The sequence below is a fragment of the Uranotaenia lowii genome, chromosome 3 (assembly GCF_029784155.1).
Source record: "Uranotaenia lowii strain MFRU-FL chromosome 3, ASM2978415v1, whole genome shotgun sequence".
Lineage (NCBI taxonomy): Eukaryota > Metazoa > Arthropoda > Insecta > Diptera > Culicidae > Uranotaenia > Uranotaenia lowii.
In genome coordinates this window covers 213,698,431-213,716,856 of record NC_073693.1, presented here as the reverse complement: position 1 = coordinate 213,716,856, position 18,426 = coordinate 213,698,431, and the positions used below count along the sequence as shown (strand labels likewise).

Below are 18,426 nucleotides of genomic sequence, written 5' to 3'. Positions count from 1 at the left end.
GAAAATTGTTGTTTTTTTCCACAGGAGCAGAATCTTTATAAAACAACCAGCAAATACATACTTTAATATGCAAGGAAACTTGCCACTAGCAGACATGTTATTAGATTCAACAGCTGGAATTGGTTTGAAATGGGGGTTTTCATAAATTCTGTCGACAGAAATCTGTCAGAAATCATCTGTCTCATATCCTCGCTACCGGCTATCCAGCTTACGAGCTCTGGAACTAGCGAAAATTTGCCTCACTGCCTGACTCTTATGCTCGATTTGAACTTCGTGGACATATTTGACAGGGTTCGCATACTTTTTCACCACTCACACACAGTAATTCTTTTAATAATCAACGATTTTGTCTGCTATCAATTTGAAAATGGTGGATTTTGAAGGAAACTGTGCAAAATTATTATTTTTTATAGTTCGAAAAGTACTTTTCACACCATGTGGTATATCTATAGGTGGTGACAATCAAAAACTTTATTATTAGTTGTGTCCATACAGTTGTTTATGAACGATTGTGACGTAACGCGACGCCATCACGGAGTCAAGTGTTAAACGCCCAAATGTAGCCATGGAAACTTATTGGGTAGAATGTTTGGGACGCAAATAAAGTTGTTTATTATTTAACACGTTCGTCGCCCAAAAAAAATCTCAGAGCATGAAAGTAAAGCGAGAGAGCTTCAGATTTACAACGCGTGGCAGAACTGAGCGGCAACCTTGCTTAAGAGAGCCGTCACCCATATATGGGTGACGTGGCGACGAACGTGTTAAAAGAAATAGCGTCGCCGTGCTGCGCGTCAGGAAGAAAAAACGTAAATAAATGGGTGCTTTGATGGTGATTTTTAAAATTACATGATTTTTTAAGTCGTCGTTTGATAGCGAAGTCGACGTCGAGACTCAATGAGGTACACTTTTACTAAGGTGGCGCAAAGGAACGCACACTATTGCTCGTCGGAGAGAAAAAGAAAAATAAATATAAACAAGCCCTGCGTCGCGACGCGTCGTTATCAGGGAGCTTCATTTATCCTAGGCAAAATGCGTCGCGAAAATGATCGGTAGTGACGTCACTTCTGTCATGGTAACTATGTTTACGAAGAAAAAACTTTACTTCTACTTTTACAACGTTTCTTTCTCATCACCTCTCTTTCCACCACATTGGTCGAGACTCTCATAAACGTTTGTGACGTATCAATCAAAATATTGAAAAAAAACTGATTCTCACACTCGCGCAAGGGTAGGCTTGTCCCCACCTATATATTAACCACATAGCTTTTCACAGGTAGCAAAATGCTTTCAAAATTTTGAACGTCCGATAACTAGTAAATGAGCTTTCAACGAAAGAAAGTGCCTCATTGCTGAAAAAACGGAGCTTTTTCTGAAACTCAGCGCCCATCATTTCCTCACTTTTTGGCCAAGAGTTTTTGTTATCGTGCTAAGCCTTTTACAAAAGGTTTATAAAACCTAAAAACTCTTCAGGTGTTGCTATTTTAACTGACAGAAATTCCTGATAACCCACCGAGCAATCGTTTTATCTTCTTGTTGGTGTTCGAGGTTCCATAATACCTATAAGAAATTTATATATATGCATTTACTAAAATACATGCTTGGCTGAACAAAGGGGAAGCTAAGGGGAATGGCATCGGGTCGCAGAAGGACTATGGAGTGCCGTTCCCGAGCACACTTTGATGCAAGCAGTCACCAGAATAAGCTATCAATGCCAAAATTATTATTATTATTATAATTTTATTTGAGACACTTTACCATCTGTATGGCATTCGTGTCTTAATGTTATGGACCTCACAAAGTTTCGTAAATGTTACATTTTTTCAAAAAGTCTAGAAGAGATTTTTCGCTGGATTCTTCGTTTTTTTTTAAATTTCGAAAACAGTTCCTTTTATGTTGTGTTCCTCTCGAGCCTCCTTGTATCCGTAGCAATCAGTTAAGATGTGTTGAACTCAAATCACAGTACACCACAGAATTGACAAATCGGTGCAGGACTTTTGTCAAACAAGTGTGAGTGAGTGAGCCTGGTGTGTCCTATACGAAGTCTCGTAAGGACACGCTGGTCTGAGGGGCACGTCCCGTCTTTATACTTGTTTGGCGTGTACTTATTTTGTCTTAGGAAGGATTGATTCGAGTCATCATCGGTATTCCCATGTCATCCAAGTACTATTTTTTATAGATCGTATAGCGTCTTGAACTGGAACTCTTGAGTTTGTATCGAGTATTGGTTGGTTGCGTGCCATATTTGCACATTTCAATGCCAAAATGAAATCATAATTTAATATCACATTTTTCACAATAGCCAAATTAAGTTTCATCGAAGCATTAATATCTCGAAAAATTATGATGAGGCATACCTTAATAAGAAATTGAGACCAAAATGAAAACACTATTTGTTTTTGTTATTTTTATGATAACAAAACAAAGCATCATTAAGGTTTTATTTATTACTAGCTGATTTTACCCGGCCTTGCTCGGGTTCACAAAAGATATTTATCAAAATGAGTCGTTTGATTTTTCGAAATATTGGAAGCTTAATATTCATCATTTTAAGAAATTGGGCCCATGTTTGGCCACGTAAGTTTTGTGAGACTTTTAAAAAGTTTTTATTGAGATTATTCACTGTGCTTATCGATTTCATTTTTTTAAAAGAAGCTTATAGTTTTAAGGATTATGAATTGAATTTCTAAATAATAATCCTTCTTCTCTATCACAAAAAACTTTAATCTCTTTTGGAGACTATTCCACTTTTCAAGATGGATGATCTCCCTGTACAATGGTATATTTAAGTTTTATTTAATTAAATTTTTCTAAAAACACTTCCGAACCTTGTTGAACCATGTTGAAGACTCATTTGGCATGTTTTCAATTGTAGGTTTGCTTTTTTCGCTTTTTTAATTTAACACTGTTTTTCTTAAATGTTGAAAGTTGCACTTAAAGTTTCTTGGAGTTATCGAAAAGAAATCATCTCTGAACCGAAATAACCATTTAAATGTTATGGAAATGGTCTTATTTGAGTTCCATTAATTATTTTGAAGAGCGATCAATGTTAAAATTCTTTGAAATCATTTGTTTAAACTCGCAGTACCAAACGGTTTTTTTCAAAATTTAATGGTAGAATTGAACACATTGATGAATCAAAAAGTATAAATAAATTGGCCAATGAAATAGGATTGTATAAAACTAAAAACCTCAGATTGTATTATCTAATTAATTTTCTAATCCCTGATTTAGATTCCCCGGCGGCTATCAAAGCGTTGAAATTGCAGCCTTCAACATATATGTAACTCTGAATCTAAAGATTTTTTTCTTTCTCTATAAGGAATCCTAAAAATTTGAAAATGGTTGGTTAAAAGCTGGAGTTGATGAAAATTGGTTCATTAGTTTTTCAGCATTCAGTCCAAATAGTTATTCAGCTGAAGAAGCCAATTCACTGTTGACTGTTCAGTTCACTGTATATCCTTGTAAACTCTCAAAGCCCCCCAGCGGGGCGGTAGGCATCACATTGAAAATCACTACAATTTTAGTCAATATATTCTTTACAGGATAGTTGTATTTTTCAATACAAAATGTAGGCTCATTATTGCATCAAAATATCTCGTACCGGTACCACGTGTTTTGAACAGTAGAAGGAAAAAACACCCGCCAAAATTTTACCTTTCAAATCTTTGATGCTCAGCAAGCTTTCATTTGCTTTCCAGTCCACGTGAACTCTTGATGGTCGTTTCTAATGCCCGGCCCATGGTGATGGTGAAAACAACCCCGCAAAAGGGAAAAAATTGGTTCTGAAAAATGGGTGCCATGACTTTTGGTTTGTGGGAAAAAAACCAAAGTTCTATGGGAGGGTCCCTTTTCTCAGGTGGGAGGGGCTCGAAACTATTACTAAAACCTTTCCATGGTCCAAACACATAACTGTACCAAATTTCAGGCTGATCGGTTAAGCGGCGTGGATTTGTATAAGGTGCATACAAACATATATAGTCCAACTCATCTTTATATATTAGATGATAGAGCAGAAAAGTGAGTTAAAAATGATAGTTTGATTCGGAATTCAATTTTCAATTGATAAAAATCAGATTAAATAAGGTGTTGAAAATCAAATTGAACTGAAAACAAACAGTAAATTTGTTTGTTACCGGCATTGTGCGCGTAGTTTTGAGTATTGATTTTTCAGTCATTGCAAAAAAGGATTATTATTGAGATATCATTCTTTTTAAATTTGAAACTCTTTTCTGCTATTTGATTATTTCTAACAGTTAAATCGCTGTGCCTATAACGGCGCTCTCCCCTACAAACGAATAAACTCGGGACATAATATTATGGTCATCTTTTTGACATAGGTAAAAAATTGAAATTCTTTTGACGTCTACCTTCATGGAACTAAAATGTGAAATTTTTAAATAGGTTTATATTTTCCGTGCTTGAATTTTAGCTACATCATATCCAAAAATGGCATTATTAATCGTTGGCTAAACGAGGTATCACTAAGGTTTTAGTGAAACTCACACTTGGGATAATCGTGGTATTCGTATATAAAAAGTGAGACCCAAATGTTAGCATTTATTCGGGCAATATTATACCAAATTTTACATTTACACCACGGTGAACGTGACAAAATAGGCTTCAGTATGCGTACAATTGCGTACAATGTGCATACTAAGGAGAATACATTTTTTTACCTAAAACTATATGCAAATGAGCTTGAGCAGTCATCTGTTTCCTTTACATTTATTTATTTATTTATTTACTATTGATAGATCCTAGGCTTCAGCCTTTTATCTTTAATGGTGTTTACAATATATTTATGGAAAAACTAACTTAAGTCTATTTTTGATTTGTTCTCTGGACATATTCAGTTTTATAACGTTAGCATGTGCATTGTAGAGCGCCATCATTCTGTATATTGGTTCATTGCAAGCATAGTTTTGAATTCGGTTAGGGAGCTGGAACGGTCGTAAGCTGCGTAGACTGCTACGTCCTTCGTTAGGAGAAATCTGTGACATCAAATACGGTGAAAAATATTTTCCACAGGTCAAATCCTTTAAAAACAACATGTCGATTGATTTTCTGCGATTTTCTAGTGATTCCAAGCCAACCAGCATACACAAAGCTCGATATCCTGGCATATCTTCTTGCCAGCCAAGGTTTCTCAAGGCGTACCTTAGAAATCGTTTTTGAACTCTTTCGATTCTATTCTTATGAACATTTTAGTATGGCTGCCACACAATACTGGCATATTCGATAGTGGTTCGGATAAGTCCAACATAAATCGAGACGATAGTATAAGGATTGTCCAACTCGTGACAAATCCTGCTAACCATACCGTACATGGAATTGGCTTTGGCAACGACTTGTTCGATATGTTTCGAAAAACTAAGTTTTGCATCCAACCTTACGCCTAGATCTTTCACTGAGAATTTTCTTGTAACGGAACAGTTGTTATCAAGACAATAATCGTGCACTATGTTGCTCATCTTCCTTGAAAAGGTGATCACGCTGCATTTCGAGGCATTGATTTTCAAACCAAAATGGCTGCAATACTCAGAAAATTTGTTAAGCGCATTCTGTAGAACCATACAATCCTTGGGATACCGAACAGGAAGGAACATTTTCAAATCATCCGCGTAGATCAGCACAAACACGTCAAGCAGCACTTCGGGGAACTCGTTCATTACAGTTATAAAAAGTAGGGGTCCCAAGTGACTCCCTTGAGGTACGCCGCTGTTGACCAGGAATACGCTGGATCTCGCGTTCCCAAGTTTTACAAACTGAACTCTTTCCATCAGGTACGAACGTATCCATTGTAGACTAACACCGGTGATTCCATTTTTGCGCAGCACTGACAGAAGAGCTTTAATATTGATAACGTCAAAAGCTTTAGACATGTCTGTATATATGACATCAACTTGCGAACATTAAGGCAACTTTTATGTTAAAATCTCTTACAGTTTTTGAGAAAATGATTCGGTTAACAAATTGGTAGCCAAGAGACAGGTGTTTACTACTCATGTTAGTTAACATTTTTTTTTTTTTCAAGAAACCATTTTAGCCACAATTTAATTTTGTGTTAATTATTCTTTTGAATGTTCAACTCCACGTTTAGAAGGATTTTGTTAAACTACACAAGGCAACAAAATTTAATTTTTTTCGAGGTGCAAACAATTTCAAAGCGAATTTTGATAAGTTTAGGCGCACTGATTAAAAAATAATAGATAATGATGGAGAATGGATAATTTTTGACTGAATTCAAACAAAAATTTTTTTTCAACAAACTTTTGTAATTAGGTTAAAATCATAATAAACACATGCAAAATCGGTTTGTTTCTTTCATGTTTAGTGAGTTCTCAAATCTGATTCATGTTTAACTTTATAAAATCCTTGTCAGTAAAACTAAGGGCGATAGACAAAATCTGACAAAAGATCTGAGTTCAGGACGCAAAAATCTTTTAATTATATCAAATAATATAGGAACTGAATAAACTGTTCCCTTGAGTTATCACTTAAATCCAATGAAACGTTTTAATCGAAAAAAAAATCCTTATTAAATATTAAAAAATATTTATTTTTTCATTTATTTCTTCAATCATTACTAGACACATACATTGTTGGTTTTGCTTAAAACTATACAAAAATATAAAAATTATTATGTTTGTGACTTCAATTACTGGTCAATAAAAGTAAGTTTGCAATCCAGGATAGTTCCTAAATCTCTCACTTTTTTACATCTTTCTACATCCTGATTTCCTAGTGTAATTACTATGTTTGGAGATGAAAGTTTTCGGCTAAATGATATTGAGTTACTTTTTTTTTACATTTAATTCGAGTAAACTTTTCTTACACCAGGTGTAGAAAATATCTATTTCATTCTGGAACAAATTCATATATTCATGGTTTTTTATTTCCAAATATAGATTCATGTCATCGGCATATATGAGTATTTTAAGATTTTTAAGGATGAAGGTAATGCCGTTTACGTCAAAATGTAAGCCTTGTGGAACACCTGGAGTGACTTGAATGGGATTTGACTTCTTTCCATTAAATTTTATTATTTGTTGTCTGTTTGTTAAGTATGATTCAAGCCATTTCAGAAGTCCCAAATCAACTCCAATTTTGTTGCAGCTTATAAAGTAGCATCGGTATATCTATACGAAAAAAAGCTTTGCTAAAGTCTGTAAACAATGCCTCAACGTGGTTCCCATTATCCATTGCATTTAATAAATAACATACAAATTCAAGTAAATTTGTTGAAGTTGATCGATCTTTGAAAAATCCATGTTGTTTGGCTGTTATTCGGTTTTTATCTGAAGAAAAAACTTTTCATTCGCAATTGCCTCAAAAAGCTTGGGAATCAAAGCTTTCCGCCCAGATTTAAAGATATCCTGTTCATGAAGGTAATTGACTCCAATATTACTAGGATATTCTGGATAAAATGCAAAATAATCATGGTTGCGATTTTCTTCCGAATAAGTTGTTGTTTTAACGCAGTTAAAGAAGTTCTTTGAGTAGGACTTCATTTCAAGCTCAGTTTTTGCATTGAACTGTTCAAATTCATTATTGATAGCAGAGTTCAGTTGATCGCATATTTCCAAATAATTTGCTCGTTTTTCTCTGTTTTGTACTTTCTGTACGTTTTATGTGCTTTCTGTTTGCGATTTTTTTTAAGTTATTCATATGTTTATTAAACCAAATTGGATGTTTAGTATTTCTATGACGTCTATTTTTCTTTAATGGAATGTCTTCTGAAATGATTTTGATCAGAATATGCACTAACCGATGATTCGACATTTCCTTCATCTTTAAAAATGTGTTGCCAATTTACACAGGTAAGGTTATTTCTTATTATTGCATAGTTTTCAAGTTTGTATTCGAAAACTTCTTCATGCTCGCAGTCATTGGGTTTATTGTATTTATGTATAAAAAGAGAAAATTCAATGGCTGTATGAAACTTTTCGTTTTTCCACAGTGGATTCAACGATTCTGTCACACAGAAACTTTCAAGAATATTCGTCAAAAGAAAATCTGAATAACAATTTTCTTTATTTTTTACGTGATTAACCTGGTTTAGGCCTAACTTGGCAATTTCGTCGAATATGTTATGCAAAGTATTATTTTCCCCAATCACTGGGAGTAGGATACATTCATTTTCAGGGTCCGAGATGAAGTCAGCATTGCGTTCCCATATATGTGAACATTAACTTCTGGAAGCTGCTCTATAAGTATTTTTTCTGCGCAATTTAAGAATTTTTCATATAAAGTTTTATTAGCATTATGTGGTGGAAAATACTCACAGGCCAAAATGCGCATGAGATTCAACCCTAATATGTTCGAATTCACTAAATTTTGAAGTAGCCTTAATCTCGGAATTAAAATTTAAAGAAATGGCTATGAGAACTCCACCGCCTGACTTCTTCTCAGACTTTTGAAGGTTCCTGTCGTCTCTTAAAACACTAAAAATACTTCCGAAAATCTCTTCACTTTTAACGCTTTCGTCCCAGTTTGTTCTGTGTTTTCATCATAATATTTTGTGTTACAATAAAAAAATATATATAATTAAATTTTAAAATAAATTTATCGAATTCTTTAGTCAACCTTTGTTAAATTTTTGATTCTTTATAATACATTGGCATGTTTTTCATTTCTGAAATTTTGTGTATGAGTTTAAATTTTTAATAAGAAAAACATTGTTTGTAACATTTGTCCTTTCCAGGACCAAATACCTATTTGCGTAAATCATGCTAAATAGAATTAGAACAAAAAAAAATGTCTGTATTTGAGTTATTTATTATTGAATTCAAGATCTTTTTTATACAAACGCAGAAAACGCGAAATTTGATAAAATTATTCGTAACGGTTTCAAAGGAATTCTCGAATTTTTCCTGTAACACGGCAGAAAACATCCGTCGAATTCGGTCAGCACCTGACCTTATAGCTTCCGAACACGGATTTTGGTCACATTATTCTGTTTTATGGTCCGATTTGGCTATTTGCTAGCTCGATAGGACTTGATTCCTTCCCGGAGTCGAATTTTCCTCGCGGTACTATGGGCACTGGGCATCATCGAATTTTCTGGTCAAATCACGGTCTGACAGATTGGAATTCCTCTAAATCGTCTTCAAGATCTTACCACACAGTTTCCGGTCGACAGCTCCACCACAATGGATTTTCCATATAACTGTGCACATTTTTTCCCTTCTTTCGGCTTCCATGTTGATAGTTTGAAGGTACAGTCGATTTGCGGAAAAAATACATACGTGAAGCTGACAAAATTTCCGACACGAGGGCGCCAAAAACTTCCAAATCCGTCCATAATATGAGCAAAAGTTTGTTCCAATTCTAAATGAAGCAAGCTTTATAATATAAATTTTCATTCATAATTTAAGCAAAAGTATAAATGACTTCAACCTCGTTATAATGATACTTTACTTAGTAATTCAACGATCTGTTCTTTAAGGAGTTTTCAATTTGAATTGCTAAATTGCTACTTCAGCACTGTTTGTTTGATAATGAAATTTTTGCCACCCTCCGATTGTCCACAGTTCAAACAAAGTTTCCATTTTCGCTAAACCGTACTGTTTGCTAACAATAAACTGTGTAATGCTGGTCACGCACAGAAAATGCTTCAACCCAAGGGTCGGAAGATTCTTTTCTCAAACTTCAAGCTTGAAGCTGTGAACTATGGCACAATGTAACAATTCATTTGTTGAAATTGGTACCTAGTCGAAAAAAAAACATTTTGCAACCGGATTCTACCTTGGATTTTCTCATCGACCCGCAACACTAAGCCAAGAGACGCGTGAAGTGTTCTTCGAGTCGCGCGGGTCTCACGAGAATTTTCCGCCTCTGGAGGCGTGAGGCGTACCCATCTGTTGCTGTACGGGAAGGTCTAAGCCTAAGAATGGAAAGCACTTTATCATGAACGAGCAACTTTTTACACATGTTCAATTCACCCACCCGAAGGTCTGAAAAACTTAACGCGAGTCATGACCCTCGACAGCCAAGGAAGGGATTTGTAGGCTTACCTGTGCATTCGAGCCGTGGTCGTTTGTCTTTTTCATGTTAAAGTTTCTGTAAACAATTTGTTTAATGCTTCGGTGTCGTTCTTCTCCGTTAACCAGAGAGATAGGCAGATGTTCAAATGGTTATTTGCCGATGGAGAATTATACAAGTGTAGCAGAGACAATCGCATAGGTGGCATCATCGACCGGTACTTGTTTTAATAGGCTGCCAATTATTGCATCATTCGCAAACACGCCACGCAAGTTGGAAATGGAAAATTGTTGAAATATTAAATTGGACTTGGTTTTTTATTCGTTTAAGGGCGTTACTCATACCAGTTGAAGGAGGAGTTGTCACGAGTCGAGTTTTGTTCTTTTAAGTACCTACCATAAAATAACATTTGAAAATTTTGTTCAAAAATTTAGCTTGAAGTTTCAGAATTAAGTGCTATCAACAATTATTTTGATATTTGATAGAAGATTTTGTAGGTAATAACGTGTTTTAGACTTATCCATACTTTCACACACCATTCTAAGTCAACACTCTCACTGATGTTTCCCGTAAATAAATTTAGATTAACGAGCTTGTACTGTACTTTCGTGTTACTTAATGCAATCTTGTTCTTTTGAGTAATGAAGTTTATAAGATTAACCACGCGATCAAATGATGATTGAATTTTTATGCAGTTTTGGAGTTTTCGATAATGTTGCAGAAAATTTTCGTTCAGTTGAAAAGCGCAATTGATTTCAATGTCTTGTCTCTCTACAATGTTATTTACGGCATACTGCTAGAGCATTGTAGAACAGTAAAAAAAAGGCCGAATCGAACTAAATACCCAGAATGGTTCAACGTCGAAACAATTCGTCTTCTCAGAGATAAGAGAAGAAAACACAATAAGTATCGTAAAAGCCAAGCTCAGTCGGATAAAACTGCTTACCGAGCTGCGTCTAATGCCTTCAACACTTTGCATAGAGCTAGAGTGTCCATTTCCCGGCCATTTTAGCGTTCTCGGGAATCGGGAAATTTGACGATCCTTTTCCCGGGAATTCCCGGGATCCCGGGAAAAGTAGATCTTAACCATCTACTGCGTGCGAATCCTTATCGATATGGTATTTTGAAATTTAAGTATTGCAAAACATTTTAAACTTTTTTAGTGCCTAAAAAATTCAATAAGGAGCCCAAGACCTAAAATAAAGTACTTTAACCAACAAACTGGTCTAATTCTAGCTGCAAAAATATAAAATAATTGAGAAAGATGTTTCACTATCGATAGAAGTTAGTTAGCCAGACTTCAGATCATCGAATATCGTAAATTTTCAGATAACTATTTATTTGTTTCACAATATGTCAATTTTTTGCTGATGATTTTGCTACTGTCAACAGTATCCGAAACGAAAGTTCTTAATATTGAGTGTTGGGAAATAGAACATTCAGATTCTTTCCGTAGCGTTTCATTGTTGGAACTGTTTGGTTTTTCAGATTATTTGTCTTTTTTTCTCTGTTACACAAAGTTTTCGATCGGAAAAACATTTTTAATTAAATTCAATGTATTAACCAGACTCAAGAAAAATAATAATTAAGAATGAATCATCAAGGTATCATTTTCCTTGCTCAATCGGATTCATTTTTCCAGTTAGATCGTCTGAATTTTTAATAATATAGCACTATTTATTGGCTTCCCGACCGGGAAATCCCGGGTAGGACACTCTACATAGAGCCCAGCGTGTAACATATTTGAATGAACTTCAAAGAGGTATTCAAGCTGAACCGAAGCGTTTTTGGAAGTACGTCAATTCTAAGCGCAAAGCAAATTTAGTTCCAAAAAACATTTGTTTCAACAACAAAAGTGCTAGTACTTTCGCTGAGGCTTCTGAATTATTTGCCGAATATTTTGGCAGCATTGACAACGCAAACGATTTTGGTTGCAAAATTAGAATTGCAAGTCATCGACAACGGATGTTCGGCAGAAAATTTCTCAGCTCGATGAATCCAAAGGAAGTGGACCTGATGGTATACCAAATTCATTTCTTAAAAAGTGCGTGGGCGCTATTGAAAAGCCTCTACAATTGCTCTTCTCAGCTTCCATTCTTGATGGTTTGTTTAGCAAACTATGGAAGATCTTACACATTTTGCCGATTCACAAGAATGGTTCAAAATTGCCCGCTGAAAACTATCGAGGGGTAGTAATTCTTTCTGCTATACCAAAAATGTTCGAGAGCATAATTTACGACCAGATGTACCCATGGCTAGAAAGAAAGATGGCAGATGTTCAGCATGGATTTTTAAAAAGCGATCTACTGAGACGAATTTAGCAGAATTTGTTTCCCGAACTTCTCAATGGATGACGCAGGGTTCGCAAGTTGATGTCATATGTACAGACATGTCTAAAGCTTTTGACGTTATAAATATTAAAGCTCTTCTGTCAGTGCTGCGCAAACATGGAATCACCAGTGTTAGTCTAAAATACATACGTCGTACCTGATGGAAAGAGTTCAGTTCGTCAAACTTGGGAACGCGAGATCCAGCGTATTCCTGGTCAACAGCGGCGTACCTAAAGGGAGTCACTTGGGACCCCTACTTTTTATAGCTGTAATGAACGAGTTCCCCGAAGTGCTGCTTGACGTGTTTGTGCTGATCTACGCGGATGATTTGAAAATGTTCCTTCCTGTTCGGTATCCCAAGGATTGTACACGGCAAAAATTATAAACTCAACCGCCAGTGTTTTGTACGCATCTCGGACAAAAAGTGCAGGGACTTAATGTTAAGTTTAACATATTAAACTAGACTATGAGTTTAGCGTATTTTAACTTACCTGATCCGGTAGCTGCATGGTCATTTCCTTGAAAAGCCGTCACCAGATTGTGCGCAGCTCTTCCGGCACCAACCCATCAGTTGCATGGGGAATTAGACGTGCATCGTAGTCGGTTTTTTCCTCCACACATTTAGCATAACTGGCACGGTTCCGGTTATCCTGCGAGTAAGATTAAACTTAAAACAAAACTCACTTAAATCATGAAATACTCACTTGATACGGTCAAATCCGACCTCTGCAGGGAAAGCCGATGAATGTCAGGAGTAACCAAAGTCCTGCCCATGATGACTGACTTGCTGGATTTCTCAAAGGGAAAGGATTAAATGATTGGCTAATTGGTGCAAATCATCGCAACATCAACGAGGCGTCTAAAAACTAACAAAATGGCAACTTCAAAAGTGCTCACTTGAAAGTTTGATGGGATAAACTTTTGAGTTGCATAGAAATGTATGCAAACAAAAGAAAATACCAAAAACTCTCTGTTGCGTAAAATAAACTTACTCGGTAAGTTTTTGAAAGTTTCCGTGTATGGTTCTACAGAATGCGCTTAACAATTTTTCTGAGTGTTGCAGCCATTTTGGTTTGAAAATCAATGCCTCAAAATGCAGCGTGGTCACCTTTTCACGGAAAATGAGCAACATAGTGCAAGATTATTGTCTTGAATACAACTGTTCCGTAACAAGAAAATTCTCAGTAAAAGATCTAGGCGTAGAGTTAGATGCAAAACTTAGTTTTTCGAAACATATCGAACAAAAGCCAATTCCATGTACGGTATGGTTAGCAGGATTAGTCACGAGTTGGACAATTTTTATTGGAAATGATCTGGATTGCACGGATTTCATTGAAAAATGCCCAGTTTTTGCCCGAATTCACCTTATTTGCAAAATCCAACAACAACTCAAATAGAGCTTTTCTAATGTTGCATTTTTACGCCCAAGAACGAAATTCGAAGGTTAAAGTACGATTCAAAATCTGCTGATGGATTTCGATTTAAAAAAATGTTTCAAATTTTTTGAAAAATAAATTTTTGAACAATTGCTGTGATTTACACAAATTTGTCCGGATATTGGCCGGATTTCGAGTTGGAGATTTTGAATTTAAACGCTCGGATTTCGCCTGGTTTTTAGATAAAATTGATCGTTCCGGATATCCGCGGGGAAAATTCTGGCAACCTCAATTCGATATCGGAGTGTGATTGGCTTTGGTAAAGTTTTTTTATTCAGATTTCGATACATCGTGAGTACCAAAATTGAAACATTAATAAGAGTAGCTTCATAGTTAACGCTGGAAAAATCGATCTATCAGAGATCGATCCTTCAGCTCTGAATTTTTAGGTGTATCGATCCTACGACCGTTTTACTGAATCGATCTTTTACTGAAGATCGAACAATCCTAGTTGAAAGATAACTGATCATAAAAACCTTCGTACTTCTTCCATTTTATGAAATTGTTTCACATCTAATGCAATATCTAAGAAAGGAATACAGCTTACAACAAATTACTTAATTATTTTTGTTTTAATAATCATACATTTTTAGTCGTTATAAACAGTTCGCGCGATAAGCGCCTTTAAGTATGCAAACAGATAAAAATTTAAGCATAATATAAGAACCTTCAAAAAGAAAATTGGTAATTATCATATATGTCTTATAACATCAAAGACATTAACAGTATTAGAATAAATTGAAATATCTCGGTGCCACCTCAGATAGCGCGAAATATGTTCAGTAGAGTCCCGCTCAACCGAGCTATCGTTATCCGAGATTCCGCGTTATCCGAGCCTCCATTTTTATTCAAATCCATGTAGAAATGTACATGTTTATTATCGCGATACATAGTTTAGCTATTAAATTGACGGTTTTGACAATCCAAATTGAAACCTATTTGTCAATGTATTTCGTTTAATCCGAGGTTCCACTTATTCGAGGTAGTCCCTTCCTCGACAAACTCGGGTAAACGGGGTTCTACTGTACATCCTTTTGCATACCATCCGGGCGCAAAGCTCGATAAATTTATGGATCGTGTGTTAATCTGATGGCTGGGATAACGCGGGAGCTCAGAAAACTGGAGTTCGGAAGAGCGGGGTTCTACTGTTTAACGTTCCTCCTGACTTTTTTGGAAAAATGATCTCAATGTACTCTTTTTGGTGTCGCGGGATAAGGTAACCCTGTTGACATGACTGTTGTTATTGTAGAGATAGGCGATTAATAATAAAAATAAATAAAACTGAGATTAAACATAGCACAATAAGACTATGAAGTAGAAGTCATTCGAAAACCCACTAAAATCACACAGATTTATGGCTATATCTCATTCGTTTGCTTGAATAACTATGTAAATGTTAGTAATTTACAACCCTGTTAATATGGGATTTACATAAACGAACAATTCATCACAAAACAAACATTGATTTAAGTGTGATTTTGAAGAAAAGTTTAATTTTGGGTATAAAATTCTTCAAAAGTTGGTTGGTTTCGCAAGAGCTCTGAGATGGTGTTCACTATCACGGACATCTCTTCGATAGTTCATGTCAGAGCACACCTTGGAAGATATTCTTGTGACGGTTGTTTATAACCAGTGATAAATTGAATAAAGATGGAGACGCAGACGAAGAAGGAAGCCCCGGGTCCCTCTGCCAGAAGGGATAATCCAACCACCATTACCACAACCAAGAAGAAGGAAGCGCCGGGTCGAAGCAGCGGTTCGAAAATCGAACCAAAACCGACAGTTTTGAAGACGGTGGTCGCCCACAAGCTGGTCGAGGTCACCTTGTTCGGACGCCAGGACGAAGCAGAACGTTGCAATAATGGTTCAGCAGTTTTCACTGCTGCCATAAAATCAAACAAAGAGATTTATCTTGAATTGGCTAAGCAATTGTTACTTAAACGAAATCACCTGGTTACGACAGTTATGATAAAGTTGTAGCCAGATTCCTCTTAGATCATGGAATTTACACATGGAGTTAGAAGAACGTTAAAGATATTGCATACAAGTGTTTTAACAGTAATTGATTAGTTTGATTTTTCCTTAAATATACATACCAAAGACTAAAAAATCTTCATCCCCTGTGGACTATTTCAAGTTTGGGTTCAAGCTTTAGTTCTAAAATCAATCGCAACTCATATCTTCAAATCAATTTCATACAAAAATCAGTTATTTGCAATCAACATGATTTAAGTTTTGCATGGCTATTTTTATCTCATAATTCTCACGTTCTCTCTGTAAGCTCAAGTTTGGTGCAAAAACGACGTAACGTCGGCATTCTAAATATATTTTTCTACTGACCAATAATTCAATAATGATTTACGATCTTGTTTCTTCTCCTTCCTTCAGGGTGCTGTTTGATAGGTGCCCTCGCGGCCGACAAGAACGCAACCGAAGAGCTGCAGACCACGAAAGGGAAGCGCCAAACGGATCACGAAACGAGAACCTTACCGCAACACGCCAGCAACTCCGCCAACCGCCGACAGCACAGCAGCGGCCCTCCGGCAGGATACTTCCAAGACAGTGACGCCGCGGCCCAATACTTTGCCCAACAAGCGGCCGGAGGTCAGCTCGTTTTTAGACCCCAGCAGCTCAAAGCGGCCAGCCAAGAGCAAGTGCAGGAGGTGAGTTACATAGATCCCGAAGAAAAACTACCGATCAGGGTCCATCCATCAACAAACAATTTCCAATGGACCTCTTCAGGATTGATCGGACAGTTAAGTTAGCGATCTGTCATCAGAACAGCCATAATTGTCGACTTGGACCCTGAGATGATAATTTTTGCACCAGAGTCAGCCGGCCTATCCTATCTGGGTTCGCTTCTTCATTCCAAACAAAGTTAGATACCCATAAGAAGCTGGAGAATCCACGAAGCTATCGATTCTTTCTGGTTGGGATTCTTGGCAAGATGATGCAGCTTTAGGTAGTTCGCCGATTGATCTTCTAGCGATTAAAGTTGGAAACGTGATGCACGTTTACCATTTAAACATAACTGAAGGCTTATGTAATTATATTGTCCCATAGCAAGTAGAAGATCAGAAGACCTGTTGTTGCGTTTCCCATCGCAGGGTCTTATTCAAACCAAGCCGGTTGAGTAGAATCAACAAATTCTTCTCATTCCCCCACTTCGGGGCTTTTTGGAAGAAAACCGTTCTTTTGCTGCAGTGCCTTTTCGTACATAGAAATTACACATTTTATAGAACTCTGGACAACCTTTACAAACAGAGACAACCCCGAGCAGTTTGGCATGATTCGCCGCGCTTTTTTGTGCGCATAACTAAGTAAAGTGTGACTGATGATGATGGTGTCGTTGCAGACAACAGGCAAATGGAACTAACATTTGGCTTCAGTGCAGCCAAAAGCAAGTGGGACATAATTAAAATTTTATTTTCCTCATAATTTGTCTGACTCTGCAGCTATGTCCAGCGTAATGAACTTGGATGAAGTTGTTAAAAATGAGGCAATGTTTTTATTACTAATTACATCGGATATAAAATAAATCATACATGGATGAGTTTGAAATTATTCTTTTTAAAACAAGCATTTTGTCATGTTCGTTATGACCTCTTGGCTCTTTACAAGCATAATCATCCATATTCGAATGGGACTTCCAAGGCTCCCTCCAATGGGGAGAGGTTTGGTGGTTAAACCCTATCTTCCAATGAGATTCCAAAAATGTCATGCAAAATGTTCTTCTTCAGACTCAAAATTTCAATTCTATATCAAATTTTAATGAACGACAAAAGTGAACCAAGAGTAACAGTCTCGACTCGTAACTAAGGCCAAACCTCGAAATCTTATCCCAGGTCCACAGTTCTACAGCAGTTTTTTTTTTTCAAAAAATGTCTCACTTGTGGATAAATATTTAAAGACTGTACTTGAAAATCACAATTATGTATGTTGCACCCAAAATAATTTTTTGAGCAAAATTTATCCAAAAAAAATTGGCACATTCCACCGTGCGTGTAATCGCTTTTCCGGACTTTTCGGAACTGTTGTCATTCTAGAAGTCAACCAATTTACTTGAAAATGAAAAAAAATAGTAGCAGTAGAAAACAATTTCCCACAATTTGATGTGCGAACATTGAACATCAACGTACAAAGTTATGCCTCTTTAGAGTTATGACGTGAATGCACTCAGTTGAAACAGAACAGGATAGCGTACTGAATTCACATCACGAAATTTCAAATTATTCTGAAAAGATCTTTAGAGCCTTCAAATTTTATCTACACTTTTAAAAGTGGTATTTTGATATTCCGACTTGCAGAATCCTCAATTTTCAGTATCTTTTCATAGCTTTTCCTTATTTTGACTAGTACTTGAATAGCAACATATTGAGGTATCATACGTAAAAATTACTGTTTCTCATTGCCTTTATTTTTCTCACTGATTAACTCATTCTCAGAATTTTTTTATAACATTTTTTTTTCAACTGAAAATAACGAACAAATTAAAACAACAGCTTTCAGAGCATATTTCAGTTATAAAATTTAAAAAAAAAAGATTTTTTGTTAGGTGAATTCACTCATTCGCGCTGTTGTAACTCAGCTGCGTTCCAACCTATTTCTATAAAATTGAATTTTTCAGAATCCTCTCATCATTTTCAAAGAAAATCTTATATTTTGTAGTTTTTTAA

General features: G+C 36.1%; 1 protein-coding gene across 1 annotated transcript in view; it reads left to right on the top strand.

Annotated features, from left to right (window-relative positions):
* LOC129755346 (uncharacterized) overlaps positions 1-18,426 on the top strand; it is a 64,030-nt gene that overhangs the window by 28,748 nt on the left and 16,856 nt on the right. The window contains exon 2 of the mRNA XM_055751783.1: positions 16,139-16,413. Within this exon, the coding sequence (XP_055607758.1) occupies positions 16,139-16,413 (275 nt within the window). The remainder of the gene's footprint in view (positions 1-16,138; positions 16,414-18,426) is intronic.